The 12,906-nt window shown below is 40.0% G+C and overlaps 1 protein-coding gene across 3 annotated transcripts in view; it reads left to right on the top strand.

The window, feature by feature from the left end:
* CARMIL1 (capping protein regulator and myosin 1 linker 1) overlaps window positions 1–12,906 on the top strand; it is a 267,172-nt gene that overhangs the window by 139,123 nt on the left and 115,143 nt on the right. For 2 of the 3 annotated variants that reach the window (XM_066579442.1, XM_066579441.1), the window contains exons 17-21: window positions 385–454; window positions 4,952–4,963; window positions 5,795–5,876; window positions 6,901–7,000; window positions 7,091–7,145. In XM_066579442.1, coding sequence (XP_066435539.1) covers window positions 385–454; window positions 4,952–4,963; window positions 5,795–5,876; window positions 6,901–7,000; window positions 7,091–7,145 — 319 coding nt within the window. The remainder of the gene's footprint in view (window positions 1–384; window positions 455–4,951; window positions 4,964–5,794; window positions 5,877–6,900; window positions 7,001–7,090; window positions 7,146–12,906) is intronic. The other variant, XM_066579443.1, reaches the window with a different exon arrangement.

Consider the following 12,906-nt stretch of genomic DNA (forward strand, 5'->3'; position numbering starts at 1 on the left):
CATTAATGCTTGGCGGCTGAGCCGGCTGGCCAAGCATTGAAAAGAAAAAAACTCCAAGGGAGCTGGTTTTATCTGTTTTACCGCCTCCTCTCATACGCCCCTAAATATTAGATAATTGTTAATATTTACATTGACTGTTTGACAATCTAATAATGTGCCAAATCTTACATGTGGTGATTCTGATATAATGATTTCACAGTTTCCGTACAGCTTTAATCAAGTGTAAAGAAACACCATATGCCTGCTGTCTACACGCCATTATTTTGCAGACTCTGCACAGTAGACGCTACATTTTTCCATCTAGTCATTATCGACGATGAGGTCGTTGCATAGATGTAAAATGTATATATTCTACTCCATAACTAGTTACATTTTATATTCCAGAGCTCTGTTACTTGGCTTGGCATGTAACCCTAACCTAAAGGAGGTGTCCCTGGATCTCAGTAACTGTGAGGTAAGAGAACCCAAGATCACTACTGTAACAGCAATTTCTCAGTATACAAGTCCCAAATTAGTGTCTGATTATTTGCCTTCTTCGTGTCCCATGGACTATAAACCTACATTTCACAACTGTATATTTGCATTGTAGTTATGTATTGTCACCTAGACAAACACTGGCTCCCTAAAGATTGTCTTACTCCTTGAAGACCTGCAGTGACCGTCTTACAAAAAGGCATCAAGATGAGCCTCAAGAAACAGATTGTTCACATGTCACTTTCTGTTTAATGTATTATGCATGTGTTGTCATTAACCACTGAAATATATTCTTGTTTGTTGGACTGATTTTTACTTTGATAGCATTTGAACAATTTAGTCGTATTTACTAAATATTATATGCCAATTTTGAAATTAATGGGATGCGGCACCCTAGTATATTTTTAGGCCCCCCCACACACCTACTGTATGTGGATTTACTTATTCTATTCTTTCTGCAATGAAAATCAACACTGTGTGCACTGAAGACCTCAGCGCAATCAATCCGAACAAGCAAAGCTGCAGAGTAAAGTGTGAGGACAAGGCAGATTGAAGTGTGCCTCTGGGAAAACTGCAATACTCTGCAGTAACACTGAAGGGATGTTTAGAATTGCCTGCCCATATATAATTACTACACCTAAACAAGAATCACAGCCCAGCCAATCGTTATAAAATAACAAGACAAACTTTATTAATAAACTATTAATAATAAAAGCCAGACTACAGGTAAGCATACATGGACAAAGTGCAAATAAATGGCTACCAAAAGACACATCGTAATCAGTAGAATGAATTCTCATAGTAGTAATAATAATGTGTAAGTGCAGCAATACGTAGAGAGAAAACAATGTATCTTAAAAAGCTTAACCCTTTGCAATCCAATTTTGGATTCAGGGTTTCCTAGGGGGCTTTCTCTTTCTGCCATTTTACAATGAAGCCATCTGCTGGCTAGTGCCAGTAATACACTATGTGACAGGCCGGAGAGGCCCCTCCCCCCCCGACAACAGAGCAGCTAGGAACATACAATAAGTATATGCTGCCGGACGTCTTCCGACATTGGACAGCTGTACAGGCTTCAATCAGAATGCTGGAAGATGTCAGACAGTGGATTGGAAAGGGCTAACACAATTAGCTAAAGAAAATATTAAATTATATCAAGTAGACAAACAATATAATAGCAGCATATATGACCGCAAACCTGACGTCTGGTGCCCCCGATACACGTTTCACCCTGTGCATTTTCAAGATCCACGTTTTGCCCTTTGCTTTCCCAAGATCCTTGAGAAAGCGCAGGGCGAAATGTCCATTGGGGGCACCAGACTTCAGGTTTGCTACCATATATGCTATGTTCTGATTGCTATGTGTTTTTTTTCGGTAGCTATTTAGTTGCTGCTATTTGCACTTTGTCAATGTATGCTTACCTCTAGGCTTGCTTTCATTATGGCTGTATACCTTCCTGGTTATTTTCAAAAAAAAGTTTGCTAATAAAGATGGCCTTGGGTTTTTTTCTGTTTTTTTTTTTGAAAAATAGTTTTTTATTGTAGTCTTGTTATTTTATATTGATTGGTGTGCTGTGATTCTTGAGAGAATATAAATCCTAAAAGTCTCCATGAATTTATCAGTTCTTTTCATAGTTTTTCAGGAATTTCTAGTTTAAATGGACACTTTACTGTTTAAACCACCTGTGCTAATTTGATAGCCAGCATGATAATTAGCAAAACTGCTATTTACCTTATTTACCTAATATTTGTGTGCTAACGAACCACCCTAAACTGCTGTCTTTCTTTACTCTACCTTGCTGTCCACTACATACTTGCATGTGATTGACAAGGGACTCTAACAGGGTGATGAGTCATCCTGCTTATTGAACTGTATGCAGGTAGGATGAAGAGGGACAGACCCACTCAGATGTGAATGCTGGAGCTAATGCTGAGCTACCTGCTACTGTTGATACAAGTGTGCATTGCTAAATCTTGCTGTACACTCCTACATGATGTTATACCTGGGTGTGTAACAGACAGAGAGCATGATCTGAAGTTCTCTGTGTACAGTCTATAGAGCACAGCAGCCAGGCTCCTCCCATCAGACCTGAGAGGATAGAAAATCAGATATATACCCTGTAGAGGAAAAAATGGAAACAAAATAGAGGCTACAGATCATATAATGGCCATAAAGAGTTATTCTTCATGTATACACACGACAGCTGAGCCGATAGGTACACGTTAAAATTAAGCTCTACCCTTATCTAACACTATGTACAGTAAACCTGTTAAACATCCTTATTACCCTGTGTAATTGTTTATGGGACCTGTAGAGAAGCAAAGCTCAAATTTGCCTATCATGGGATCCTTTCCATAACTGTGGAACACAGTAGATACAAGCAGAATAACAGGAAGGGCTAGGAGGATCGGGGAGGCTCCCAGGTAGATAAGTTACCTACCTACTTCTAGTGCACTGTTATGAGTAAATCTGTACTAAACTTTGTGGTAAATTCAGCCATAGGGAATCATAAAAAATTTGCAAAGCCAGTGCCATTTTTCTGTACCACATCTCCGCATGACAACAAAGCCCATTCGCAGCTGGAGACTTTCTTCTTTGCAAAACCAAACTGAAATGTAGTTAATGAGGTAATGAGCTAATATTACAAAGACATTAGTTTTACAAGCAATGATGACCTTTTCTACTGAAGTGTCTGCCAGGCAAAAGCAGTGGATTTAACATTTTCCATAGCGCAGCAAATAATTTTAGTACTCTTCCAAGGTGTAAAGCTCTATTAATGAGTGTTTATTTATGTCGTTCCCTAATATATTATTTAAAGATATATAAAAGGTGGCACTTCCCTTAATTATATAATTACCACATAATTAACTCTTATGTGCTAGATGACATATACGGAGTTATAAAAGATACATTAATAATTCGCCATTACCAAGCAATGGAAATTGCAATTCAAACCAGTTCACTAGAGACCCATCTTTTCTTTTGTTGATGAGGATGGTAAAATCATGGCGAATAAGCGGAAAGAGATGATATTCTGACCGAAATGTTTGGATCCCATAAAGACAGATCAACAGAACTCCTAAACTCAGTATTATACCAACTAATCTCCATTAACTATTGCTTACATTTGGTTGGCACCAGAGGAAGGCTGAAAGACTCATCAAATACAATGACCCATCTATTTTGAAATGGATGAGAAAGGATCTATATGCAACTTCTCAAATCCATGCCTTCTATTTAGTGGGTCCATTGTTTGAAGGGGTAGGAAGCAATACTAATTGGGACCTGTACATTTAAATGTATGCACAATGATTTCTATTAAGTAGGACCCTTTAAACCTCTTGGTACATGAAGAGAACCATGAGAGGAGACCCTTCGATAACTCTATAATTGATATGATGCTATGGGCAGGGAGGGGACGTCATGCGTGACGCCAGTACATAAAAACTCCTGTATGCTATTTGAGCCCCGATGAGGCCATACAGGAGGAGAGAAACTTAAAAAAAAACTAATTCTCATTTAGTCATGATCCCAACAAGGTTTGTGTGTTCCTTATTTGTTGCAGGAGTCCAGTTATGAGGCCTAATCCCCCCCCCCCCTCCATCCTTCCTAATCCTCCATCCCCACCCTGTTTTTTTTTTCCTCTCCCCTCTTTGCCTCTTCCCATCCGTTTTTCTTTTATTAGGATGCAACAGGACACTATTTAAGTGTTTTGTTCTAAACCTGGATCGAATTGCTTGTACTAGATGTTGTATCACAATTGAAGATGAGTGAGTATACTCACTAAGGCACATTACTCGAGTGAGTAGTGCCTTAGCCGAGTATCTTCCCGCTCGTCTCTAAAGATTTGGGGAGATCTCCCTCTCTCCCCCCCGCTCCTCACCGCAACTCACCTGTCACCCACGCTGGCCCCCGAATCTTTAGAGACGAGCGGGGAGATACTCGGCTAAGGCACTACTCGCTCGAGTAATGTGCCTTAGCGAGTATACTCGCTCATCTCTAATCACAATGCTTTAAAATGTATTCTAACGATCCAGTACCTTGTTATTCTTCTATTATCACATAACTTGCATTTACACTTTATCCTAGACATGCAAAAATCTTATAACAACATGTTGAATTAAAAAGAACCCTTTAATTTTATACTTTCCATGCAGTGTCTGTTGGGTAAAAGTGGGCTGCAAATTGCAGTTGAGTTTGAACACCCTATTTTCCTGGTACCTTATAGCAATACCATCTATACAGCCCTAATGGTGGGCTGGGTATTTATATACTAAGTGTGTATTCTACAATTTAGCATTTTAACTACTAATTTCAATTTCAAAGTAAAACTTTGAGCAAGTTATTAGGTAATGAAGTAGATTTAAATGAGTCAGCCTAGTAGTGTAAACCACATTATGACTGTTACATTTTTTCTTAGGCGTGTAATATTTTTGTGTACTTATCTCTATCTGCTTTCTCTGTTATGCTTCCTAAGCTCGGTCACTGTGTAAGTACCTTGTGTGTCTTATCTAGGCTTTCTCCTTCTACTGCATAGCTCTGTATGTATTCTGCTAAACCCTCTTAATAATGTCTTATGGTTAACTATAAATAGGGTTTTTGTTGTATTCTTTCCTTTCGACATTAATTTACTTGCATAGTACTTTCTTTAGCTTCAGTGTACGGAGCCAGCGCTGCATAACTGATTGAGGCCTAGATTTCCGAGTCCATTGCTTGAATACAAATGTATTTCTTTGTGAAGCTGATAGTCATTTATTATACTTATCAGAGCATGAATATTCTCAAAAGTACCTGTTTTATAGAACATCTCACGTTTGTTATGCAAAACGATAATACGGTTACCTTTTGGTTAGGGAATAAACTGTTTTCTATAAATTAATGGCCATTAATATTCACCCGCTCTTCTGCAAAATGTTCATTTCATTGTATTAAAACTAGAACAATACTATTTTCTACACCATTACCAGTAAAGTGGGAGATAACGGTTATCTGCCATTTGCGTTTCAGAATGTTCTAAAAGAAAAAATTGTGATATTCCTATTGGGTCACGTTTGAATTGGCATTACAGCTTCTGATTTGATACTAGCAATTGCGAATATGATGGAGCCATCATGATCTATTTTGTAATGTACCTTAATGGATTCTTATAATAGGTCTGCCATATTATTGGATGCAGTAGTACAGCATCCTATGCTACTCTGAACCTCAAAGAGATATGGAAAAAAATAATGGACATGTAAACGATAGCCTTATCTGTATATTGATTATATCCCTGTAATTTACAGTGTTAGCAGCTCTTTTATTTGTCTTTTGGGCTTAGTTAAGATCAGGTGGAGCTCAAGTTCTGGAAGGCTGTATAGCGGAAATTCATAATATCACCAGCTTGGATATATCAGATAATGGTAAGTGATATTCTGCACATGACCTTCAAGTTGGCAGAAACTCCTGGACCGATATCATAATTTGTTGTAATGTGACCTTGTATGTCAGAAAATGTTGCCACACTCGAATGGCTTTGAATAGTCATGGGAACACTTTCCATAACCGAAAGTACAGTCTGCACGTTGCAAGGATCATAAATCTCTTACGTGTATTGAGGGTTGTGTGCTATATGTTACTGAAACGGCAGAGATTATAGTCAACTGCATGGCAACCGGTTTCATTCTGAAAAGAAAGGATTAGATGCATGATTGCATTGTTGGTAGTTATTGCGTGAAAGTAAAACTAAGGCTCAAAGCAATCGGTCTGATATGACATTCAATCCCGTAATAACTGCCAGTTTGCCGTCATCTCCCAGTTCTGCTGCCAGTTGCATTTTTCTTCCGACTAAAAGCCAGAGCGGAAAGCCAACGGACCCCATTATAGTCAAAGGGGTCAGTTCAGTGCTGTTCAGCTCCATCCTTAGAGGAGGAAAGCACAACTTCCGGCGCAGGTGTGAAACCGCCCTTATTCATAATGGTTTACATGTTTCATTTTTAATTTACCTCTTAGGTTTTAAAAGGGCCTATGTGATATGAACAGCCCCCCCCCCCCCTAAAAAAAACCTAGTCACCCTTGTCTAAAAGCTCTACCCCATTGTAATGAGAGGCTGAGCTGCAATGCCAGACACTGCAAAGGTGGCGCTGTTTCTGGAGGAAGAGGGAAAAAAAAGCCAGCTCATTTTCTGATCTTGAACAACCCCTGTAAGATGTCAAGTCTCATAAAGAAATGTTGCCCACGTATTCATTCACACTTGTTAAAAAGTGGATTTTGCTATTAAAACATGTTCTCGCAAGCAAAAAGCTATTCTCACTTAGAGTCAGCTTGTCGGAGCGCATGTAAAAAAAATTACAGTATTTTCATCTCAATCGAAGGGATGACACTGGTGCGAAATGTTATTTACTCCTTGATTATTTTGATGTAACGCTCTGTCTGTGTTTTATATAGGCTTGGAATCTGATCTCTCTACTCTGGTAGTCTGGCTCAGTAAGAACAGATCAATAAGACACCTGGCGTTGGGAAAGAATTTTAACAACATGAAATCCAAGTACGTATTTTCCATTTTCTTTTTCTCTGTACTTTTTGCAGAACGTAATTATGTGACAGAAACGCAATGTATCTTTATTTGCTTCTGTAGAAATCTAACCCCTGTCCTGGATAACTTGGTTCATATGATACAAGACGAAGAATCGGTAAGTAATGTCTTTAACTGATCCAAAAGTCCAATAGACATCCATTGACTTCAACTGCTATCAAACTGTACTGTTTATGGCTGGGGAACATTAAAGCCCTGCAAGCAATTATTACTACCAGACTCCTTTATTTTCAATGACTGCTCTGGCAGATTAGGAATCATGGCTCAGACATTGATTGGAACCATTGTATGTCGTAAAGACAATCCTTTCCTAAACCGAAACTTGATGAGGTCTGGTTCCGCACATAACAATGCCTGGCAAACTGCAGCCACTTCAAACTTAATGACCGTTGTTCCTACAGACCCGCGTGTTAGTGGAAAGGGTTTAAATCAAATTATACCCAGATTTATTTATTCACCCTATGTGACCTGTTTTGGGGTCGAATTACACTATTGCCCTTCCAACCCAGCTGTCCTGTTTCCCTTTCTCTTTCTTTTTGTACTAAGATCTTCTCTCTGCACTATACTTTTTATTACCTTCTCATCCTCCTTATTAATCTCATTCACTGTGGTGTCCATGACACACAAGATTATGACCAGCTCGAATGAAGCTGATCAATTGTTTGTTAGATTTTTTTTTCAATCTGACCATCAACATGCCAGACTAAACTAGCTTATCAGAGAATAAAAATAACAATGGAGTGGGCCCATGGATAGTGGCAAATGGTCGGCTGCATTCGACTGACTGTGATATACACATGTGGCTTCAACCAACAACAGCCTAAAAACGTCCAACTGTCAAATCACATTTTTGGCAAAAAATACATCAGGTATAATTTTCGAATGGTGGTCAACCAAAATGGTCAGAATTGACTTTTATCTTTATGTATATGGGTAATTTATGTGTTGCTTCTCCTAAATTTTCATTTTGCCACACTATTTTTTTCAGTATGTTCACCTTAGCACTTAGGAGAATTGCCTCCATGTTCTAAGACATTGGGACAGATTTACTAATGTTATTATGCCTAGACTGTTTAAAAAAAAATCTAATATTGGAACAATAATGTTGCAAATTTAAGGCTTGTATATGACCCACTTATTGGTGTATTTCTGGAATATAATGTCAACTGTTTTACATAGTAACATAGTATGTTAGGCTGAATGAAGACAGTGTCCATCTAGTTCAGCCTGTTTTAAACCTCCCCCTTATTGGTCCAGAGGAAGGCAAAAAAAAACAAAAAAACAGCAAGCCAATTAGCTCCTATGGAGGCAAAAAAAAATCCTTCCTGACTCCATAATGGCAGCCAGAGTAATCAACATTTGAGATCAACAACCCCACTAGTCACCTAATGTGTATATCCTGTAATATCATAGCGTTCTAGAAAGACATCTAGCCCCCTCTTAAACTCCTTCATGGATTTTGCCATCACCACGTCCTCAGGCAGAGAGTTCCACAGTCTCACTGCTCTTACAGTAAAGAACTTCCTTCTATGTTGGTGATGAAATTTGCTTTCTTCTAGACGTAGAGGATGCCCTCTTGTTACCGTCGTAGTCCTGGGTATAAACAGATCATGGGAGAAATCATTGTATTGTCCCCTTATGTATTTATACATAGTTATTTGGTCGCCCCTTAGCCATCTTTTTTTCCAGGGTAAATAATCCCAATTTTAATAGCGTCTCTGGGTATTCCAGTCCTCCCATTTTGTTTATTAATTTAGTTGCCCTTCTTTGGACCCCCTTGAGCACTGCAACATATTTCCTGAGCACCGGTGTCCAGAACTGTACACAATATTCCATATGAGGCCTGACAAGTGCCTTATATAAAAGAAGAATGATGTTCTCATCCCTCACCCCTATACCTCTTTTAATGCACCCCAATAATTTATTTGCTTTTGCAGCAGCTGATTGGCATTAATTGCTCCAGTTAAATCTACAGTCCACTAGTTCCCCCCAAGTCTTTTTCCATATCCCTTTTCCCTAGCAGTACCCCATTTAATGTGTATTGGTGAAATCCATTTCTCCTGCCCATGTGCATAACCTTACATTTATCAATATTGAGCTTCATTTGCCGTTTTTCTACCCAAGCCCCCAGCTTATCTAGGTCCTTTTGTAGCCGTACATTGTCCTCCGTTGTATTAATTATCTTGTATAATTTTGTATTGTCTGCAAATATTGATATTTTACTGTGCAGCCCTTCTATCAGGTCATTGATAGATATATTGAACAGAATGGGGCCTAATACCGAACCCTGTGGCACCCCACTAGCAACAGTGGCCCAATCAGAGTATGATCCATTTATTACCACCCTTTGCTTTCTATCTCTGAGCCAGTTCTTTACCCAGATACACACGTTTTCGCCCAGACCGAGCTGTCTCATTTTAAATATCAACCTATTATGCACGGTGTCAAATGCTTTAGAGAAATCCAGATAAACGATATCAATAGATTCTCCCAGGTCCAGCCTAGAACTTACTTCATCGTAAAAGCTGATCAAATTGGTCTCACATGATCGACCTCTCATGAACCCATGCTGATGTGGAATTATGCCATTGTTTTCCTCAACGTATTCTAGGATGGGGTCTCTCAGAAACCCCTCGAATATTTTTCCAATTATTGAAGTGAGACTTACCGGCCTGTAGTTACCAGGCTCTCTTTTAGACGCCTTATTGTATATTGGAACAACATTGGCAATGTACAACCCCAGTCTCAATAGTGTCTATAAATATAAGAATTAGCAGTCTAGCTATCACGTCACTTAGTTCACTTAGAACCCTTGGGTGTATTTCATCTGGGCCCGGCGATTTATCAGTTTTGATCCTCGTTAACCAGTTCTGCACTTCATCCTGTGTTAGGTATGCAATATTAAGCTGGGGGTCCGTTTTATTTCCCTGCATCTCGTGTGGCATTTGATTTTCATTCGTGAATACACTCGAAAAAAACTATTTAATAGATTTGCCTTCCCCCACATTGTCTTCTATGGTTTCTCCTGCATTATTTGTTAGAGGGCCAGTGCTCTCAGTGCAATTCCTTTTACTGTTTATATAATTGAAGAATAGTTTAGGATTATTTCTGCTCTCTTTGGCGATCAGTCTTTCTGCCTCTTCCTTAGCAATTTTGATCTTTTCTTTACAAAATTAGTTTTTTTCCTTGTATGATTTTAGCGCTTTTTCGCTGCCTTCTTGTTTTTTTTGTTTTTTTTTTAAACTCGTTTTATTGAACAGTGTATATTCCATACAAAACATGAATAAACAACTTTGGTTACATTTTGGCTCCATGTGATCGTACAGTTGCTCTTAAATGCGTCACATTAACATATACAGAGATCATTTACAATGCGTCATTATCTTTGCTAGTGGTGTCAATAATGTTTGCTTATTTTACGGGTTCCTTCTAGGCACAGCTGCTCTCATTAGGCTTTGGAATCGGTCTTGCGTGAATACTGTGCTGGTCGATCCACACCATCTTTCCCATATTTTATCAAATTTTTCTGGACACTTTCTGTTTTTGTATACTATTTTTTCATATGGTAGTATGGCGTTAATTATGTTCTGCCATTTTGTGAGTGTCGGGGGGCGTCTGTCCATCCACCGTAGGGCCACTGTTTTGCGGGCATAGAATAACGCCTTGGTGAGAAATATTTTATCGTGATATTGCCACTGTTCTTCATCCAAGATACCCAGGAGGCATATCGCTGGGTCGTATGGTACCGGTACGCCCATCAGTTGGGTTAGGAATTCAGTAATTTCTCCCCAGTATGTGGCTATATTAGGGCAGCTCCATATTAGGTGATTAAAGTTTGCGTTAGGTGCTCTACACCGATGGCATTGGTTTGTGGGTGTGCTGTTCATTTTGTGGAGTCTGGTCGGTGTCAAGTAACATTGGTGCAGTATATATAATTGTGTTAATTTATTATTTGCGGCTGGTGAGACCGCGGTGTACGTGGACATCGCGGTTTCCCAATCTTCATTCATGAGGGTGGGGATGAGATATTTCCATCTCTCCATCACTGTCATGGGCGTATCGGGGATCTTAGATCGTAGTAGATGGGTGTATAGTACCGATATCAGGCCTTTGGGTCCCTGGGTGCGCAGTATACCTATTAGCGGGTAATGGGAGAAAGGCTGCCTGGGTTCTGGGAACTGTGCAGTTAAGGCGTGTCTGAGTTGTAGATATCTGAAGAAACCGGATCTTGGAATTTGGTATAGTTGCTGTAGCTGTTCAAAGGAAGCTAAGACTTGATCGAAGTATAAATGTTCTAGAGTGGTGATTCCCAGGTTTACCCAAAATTGTTTGTCTGGTAGATTTATCAAATGTGGTAGCTCTCTGTTATCCCATAGGGGGGTCTCCAGAGGGGTGTCTTCCCGCTTAGTCAATCGCTTGCATGCCTGCCACACATTGGCTGCGAGTCTATGTATGGGGAGCATCTGCTTGGTCAATAGTCTCGGTTTTTCTAGGAGGATCCAGAGCGATGCCTCTGAGAGAAAGAACATCAGGTGGTGCTCGGAGTTTGGGAGAGGGGAGCCCGATAACCAATGTCGGATGTACCTCACTTGTCCCGCTAGGTAGTAAATTTTGAAATCTGGTAGCGCCATTCCTGCCATTTCTTTAGGCCGCTGTAAAGTATCCATACGGAGTTTGGCTCTAGAGTTCCCCCATATGAATGGTATTATTAGAGAGTTGGTTTTTTTGAAGAATTTCTGTGGTATGGGTGCTTCTGCATGTTCTAGGCAGTATAGATACTTGGGGAGTATTATCATTTTAATGAGGTTAATTCTACCTGCCACAGACAGTGGCAGGGAGCTCCAGGATTTTAATTTCTGTTGTAGTGTTGTCAGTAAGGGGGTAATGTTTAGGTCTAAGCTATGCGTGTGGTCTCTGGTGATCCATATCCCTAGGTATTTAAATTGGGGGCTGACTTGCAGCCCACAAAGTATGTCTCCCATCTGCCATCCTTCTGTTCTTAGGGGCATAAAAACGGATTTCTGCCAATTTATGCGTAGTCCTGAGAAGTTTCCAAATTCGTCTATTAGGGAGATGGCTAACGGGAGGGCGTTTTTGGGGTCCGACATATACAGTATTATGTCATCTGCGTATAACCCGATTCTGTCCTCTCTGGGTCCTATCGAGATGCCTCTATATGCGTTATGCTGTCGGATCGTCAAGGCCAGGGGTTCTATTGCGATCGCAAACAAGAGGGGGGAAAGAGGGAAACCTTGTCGGGTCCCCCTATGCAGCTGGAAGGAGGTAGAGGCCAGGCCATTCACCACTACTTTAGCGGTTGGGGATCTATAAAGTATATAGATCCACTTAATAAATAATTCTCCCAGCCCAAACCTCCGTAAAATCTCCATCAGGTATGGCCATTCGACCGAGTCAAATGCTTTGGCCGCGTCCAATGAGGCCAAGGCCCAGTCTGACCTCCACCTCCACCCCACCTGCGTGATTACTTGCGTCCTTCTAATGTTGTCTGATGTGGACATTCCGGGGATGAAGCCCGTCTGGTCGGGGTGAATAATGTCCTTTATGGCTTGGTTTAGACGGGTGGCCAATATTTTCGTAAGGATTTTATAGTCTGTGTTTAACAATGATATAGGCCTGTATGAGCCACAGTCGTCTGGGTTTTTATCTGGCTTTAAAATGAGGACTATATTGGCTTCTGACATCGATTCTGAGAGCTGATTTTTATCAAATATGTGTTCGTATAGGGAGAGCAAGTGTGGTATTATTTCTTTCTTGTATTGTATGTAGACTTCTATCGGCAGACCATCTGTGCCAGGGGTCTTGTTTTTTGCCATGTCACTTAATGTTTCCTCAATCTC

Source organism: Eleutherodactylus coqui, chromosome 9 (assembly GCF_035609145.1).
Source record: "Eleutherodactylus coqui strain aEleCoq1 chromosome 9, aEleCoq1.hap1, whole genome shotgun sequence".
Lineage (NCBI taxonomy): Eukaryota > Metazoa > Chordata > Amphibia > Anura > Eleutherodactylidae > Eleutherodactylus > Eleutherodactylus coqui.